Source organism: Cricetulus griseus, chromosome X, assembly GCF_003668045.3.
Source record: "Cricetulus griseus strain 17A/GY chromosome X, alternate assembly CriGri-PICRH-1.0, whole genome shotgun sequence".
In the NCBI taxonomy this organism is placed as follows: Eukaryota; Metazoa; Chordata; class Mammalia; order Rodentia; family Cricetidae; genus Cricetulus; species Cricetulus griseus.
Window position 1 is genome coordinate 67,389,540 of NC_048604.1, and position 4,960 is coordinate 67,394,499.

At 40.5% G+C, this 4,960-nt stretch overlaps 1 protein-coding gene across 1 annotated transcript; it reads left to right on the plus strand.

Annotated features, from left to right (window-relative positions):
- Positions 1-759: 759 nt before the first annotated feature.
- Positions 760-3,538, plus strand: Nap1l2 (nucleosome assembly protein 1 like 2). Its single transcript, XM_027433032.2, has one exon. The coding sequence runs from the start codon at positions 1,128-1,130 to the stop codon at positions 2,517-2,519; it is 1,392 nt and encodes a 463-aa protein (XP_027288833.1). The 5' UTR covers positions 760-1,127; the 3' UTR covers positions 2,520-3,538.
- Positions 3,539-4,960: the final 1,422 nt, after the last annotated feature.

Sequence of the window (4,960 nt, forward strand, 5' to 3'; positions counted from 1 at the left end):
TATACTCTCTAGTCAAATAGCTGGCTATTCTATACAAGTTTTAACACACACACACACACACACACACACACACACACACACACACACACACGAGAGAGAGAGAGAGAGAGAGAGAGAGAGAGAGAGAGAGAGAGAGAGAGAGAGCGCATTTTACCTTTACAGATTCCTCATTTCTTCCTCATTAGGAAATGTTATGAAATTTTTCCAATTTAAAATCATACAGGCTGTGAAAAATACAGAAAACCAGGATACAGAATATTTAACACACTGTCAGTTACATCACCTAAAGGCTACCTATGCTCATTTTTGGTATTTTTAAAACTGAAAGGTTCTCCAATACCCTCCTCTCTTCCCCAGAGCCTCAGGCTATAACCAAAGGAACAGACTAAAGATGAATAGATGCCTTTCCCATTTTTTCTTTCCCTGATGCTGCAGTCAATATTTCCTTGTTTTTTTAAATTATGAAAATATAATATCAGTTGAAAACTGAATGAATGATAACTGCATTTCTACAAAATTCCACAGGGTATAGGATGGAAGATGAACCATAGGTGGACGAATCAGCCATATTAGAGAACCTGGGAAGGCAAGTGGAGATGAAAACTTGATTCATCTACTAATTTACTGGCTCAGGATTTGTCAATCACTACAGCCTGGCAAATGAGATTAGAGAAGAATCGTGGGAGGGAAGGGGTGACGCAGCAAACTGCATACACTTGAAAAAAAAAAAAAGCCTAGACAACTGCGTAATCACACTGCGGCACCAGGTCCCGCCCCATCCCCTCCGCCCCTGCGTGGCTGGAGAGACAGATTGCGGAGGTCTGCCCACTGCGGCTCTCTGCAGTCTCCCCTCTGCTTCTTCAGGACCCATTGCAGCAGCCATAAGCGGCCCTGCGTCTACACCCAGACCGCCCGCCCGTCTTCAATCCTGTTATCCCAGCTTCAGCACCGCCTTTTATCCCCGCTGCTCCCTGCTTGTTATCACTCCAGCAGTCCGGCCGGCGCCGCTTGGTCCATCTCTGCCCGACCACCGCATCTGCTATATTGGTGAGTCTTCCTGCAGAGGTCAGGTCTCCTGATCTGCGGGCTTAGCCACCTTAAGTGCAGGCGATCTTTGGGCGAGAACAATGGCCGAGTCAGCCGATCATAAGGAACTGCCTGAATCCAACCTAGAAGAGCTTGGTAGCCAGGTAATGGCGGAGGGGCCCGGGGAATGTCAGGACCGCAGTGAAGGTGCCTCTGCTGAGCCTGTAGATAGCGGCGAACGCGGTGAAGAATCCGCAGCGGCTGCTGGAATCGGGGAAGAGGGAAAAGGTGAAGAAGCTGCTGCAGGGTCCGGGGAAGATGCAGGGAAAAGCGGGGATGCTAATGAGGACTCAGACTCAGATCGTCCAAAAGGACTTATCGGTTATCTTTTAGATACCGATTTTGTTGAAAGTCTCCCCGTGAAAGTTAAGTACCGAGTGTTAGCTCTTAAAAAGCTTCAAACAAGAGCTGCCCATTTGGAATCCAAATTCCTGAGGGAATTTCATGACATTGAAAGGAAGTTTGCTGAAATGTATCAACCCTTACTGGAAAAAAGACGTCAGATCATCAATGCAGTCTATGAACCCACAGAGGAGGAATGTGAATATAAATCAGACTGTGAGGACTATTTTGAGGAGGAGATGGATGAGGAGGAAGAGACTAACGGCAATGAAGAGGGCATGGTGCATGAATATGTGGATGAAGATGATGGCTATGAGGACTGTTATTATGATTATGATGACGACGACGAGGAGGAGGAAGAGGAAGATGACAGCACCACCGGGGCCACCGGAGGAGAAGAGAATAACGAAGAGGATCCTAAGGGAATTCCGGATTTTTGGCTGACTGTTTTAAAAAACGTTGAAGCACTCACTCCTTTGATTAAGAAGTATGACGAGCCTATTCTGAAGCTGCTGACAGATATTAAAGTGAAGCTTTCGGATCCCGGTGAGCCTCTCAGCTTCACACTCGAATTCCACTTCAAACCCAATGAATATTTCAAAAACGAGCTGTTGACAAAGACTTATGTGCTGAAATCAAAGCTTGCATGCTACGATCCCCACCCCTATAGGGGAACTGCCATTGAGTATGCGACAGGCTGCGACATAGATTGGAATGAAGGAAAGAATGTCACTTTGAGGACCATCAAGAAGAAGCAGAGACATCGCATCTGGGGAACAGTCCGAACCGTGACTGAAGATTTTCCCAAGGACTCTTTCTTCAATTTCTTCTCTCCTCATGGGATCAGCTTGAATGGAGGGGATGAAAATGATGATTTTTTACTTGGTCATAATTTACGTACTTACATAATTCCAAGATCAGTGTTATTTTTCTCAGGTGATGCACTTGAATCTCAGCAGGAGGGTGTAGTTAGGGAAGTTAATGATGAAATTTATGACAAAATTATTTATGATGATTGGATGGCTGCAATTGAGGAGGTGAAAGCCTGTTGCAAAAATCTTGAGGCATTAGTAGAAGATATTGATCGTTAAAGCAGAGTAGATGCTTTTGAAATTAACTGCCCAACATGTAGTTACTGAAGACATCAGCAGTTAATTATAGTCTTGTGTTCTGTATTTTTCCTGTCATGCCAGTTTAAAAATTCAAATACTAATTAATCTGACCTTGCACTGTAGTGGTATGATGCTTTCAAATTATGTAGACTGTGGTAAATGATTAAAGACATTAATATAGTATGTAGTATAATACTCCTGAAGTCCTTGTGCCATGTAGCTATTAATCTGTGGCTGTGAATATTATTATAAGTGCTAACTGAGGCTATTTGTTTACAAAGAAAATATTGGTAACCCACTTAAGAGTGTTTTGCAATTTTGTCCCTTATATTCTTAGTGCTTTAACCAATGGGCTTAATTGTATTGTGCCTGCTTATTTTTGCAGTAAATATACAGTAGAATTTAAAGCTTGAATGCCTAAGAGGCCTGCATATGGTTGAGAATTTCAGGCCAAAACACATATATTATTAATAATAGCTTGTGCAAGGCTCCTGTATTGTATATGACTGTGATAAATATTAAAACTCAATTGTATTGAAATTACTGTTTACCATTGAAGTGTGAGTTACAGTATTTTCAAAAGTTGCAAATATTGTTCTGTGTAATTGTGCAAACTGTGACTACAATGTGTAGTTTTGTTTTATAGTATACTGAATCATTCATTGAAGTGGACACTTCATCATTTCTGAAAATATATTTCATATTCTGTTCCTTCACTGACAAATAAAGTGAATAAAAATGTCATGGTGTTTCCTGATTTAAAAATTTAACATTTTAGTTATAAAGGCAGTATGTTCACTGGAGGACACATACAAAATACTGGAAGTATATATTAATTAAAATCAAAAGCCATATCCTTACTTCATCAAAGATACACTGTTAATGTTTCATTTATTTTTTTACAGTTATTTTTGTTTATATATGCATGCAAATTTACCAAGACAATCTAACATGAATATTCTAAAATTATTTATAACCCATCTAATTTTAATCTCCAGATTATGTTTCAGGAAAACAAAAACCTTAATTTTAATCAGTTCAGTAAATTCATTGCTTTAATAATATAAGTGCTCTTTATAAATAACAGGTACTTAAGTGCTAGTCTACATTTTAAATTTCTTACCTATCCTTCTACAGTGTATATTGCCTTGTGGCACTGGAAGGAAGCACTGACTGGGATACAGCTAGTCAGATTGTCCAGAGCTGAATTTGCCTTTGTCCCTTGGGACAACCCAGATGTTTGACTTCTCCCTTTGATAAACTCTATGAAGAATGATATCTATCCCCATAGGTATGATAAGGGATCTTCTTGGTCACTTTTATGTCACATAGAAGTGGTGAGGAAATGCTAACTCGGTTTTAGTATTGCTGCCTACCCACAGTTCCATCCCAAATGTTTTGTGATTTCACTGAATTATAATTCAAGTGGAATGAAAGCTTTGGTATGACTTATTCTTCCACTGCCCACTATTGAACATGCCTCCTCCTTCAGACTGTGGCCTAAAGAGGTAAGTTTCTGGCATGCCTATTTTTCTTACTTCTACATGATTCAATTGGGGAAGACAATATGAGCTTTGCTCTTTCTATTCCATTCCAAGCAGGACCTTCAAAGTCAAGTTCTTCTCCCCGATATGATAATAGATGTTCTGGTGATTTTCTTTGGAATTGTAGTAAGTGGAAATATGCAGGGAGACAGACAACCCATTACTATAAAGAAACAAAGGATTCTGCCAATATGCATTTTGTAAATACAGAAAGCTGTACACTTCCACCATGATTAATACTTACATTTGAAATTTACTAATACTCCCAAACTCATTCCACAAATATTGGTTCTTTTTTATTGTGTCACTATTACTATGCACTAAAATATCAGAAACAGAAAGCTGTAATCCCAACTCTTGGGAGGTGGAAGCAGGAGGATCAAGAGTTCAAGACCAGCTTCAGCTATATAGGGTGTTTAATACCAGCTTGGGCTAGGTGAGGCACTGATGCAAAAATAAATAGGTAAGTATCAGGAACATGGGTGACTCTCTCCTGCTGTTTTGCAGAAAATGCCTCCGGTGCATACTGCTGCATACTGCTGCATACAAGCTGCATACTGCAGCTTCCGGTGGCCCTTTTCTGTTGTTCCATGAGCTAGAATAGTAAACATGCTTCTTCTGGATTTACCCAGAGATAAGCAGGCGATTAGGACCCCACTGATAGCAGACCAGGACCCCATTGCTATAGCTTTCATGGCAGTGTCCTCCATCAAATGTATGTAAGGAATGCACATAGGAGTCATCAAGTCCTTTTCAGTCCTCATTGCAGAGAAAGATAACACACATCACAGAGGAACACAGAATGGATCCATAATTGTTAGAACACAATGCAGAATTTGGTCTTTGTGTGCTTTGGTGACGTATTTAAGGAAATAG

Coding starts and splice junctions, on each gene's coding strand:
- Nap1l2 (XM_027433032.2), top strand. CDS start 1,128: ATGGCCGAGTCAGCCGATCATAAGGAACTGCCTGAATCCAACCTAGAA.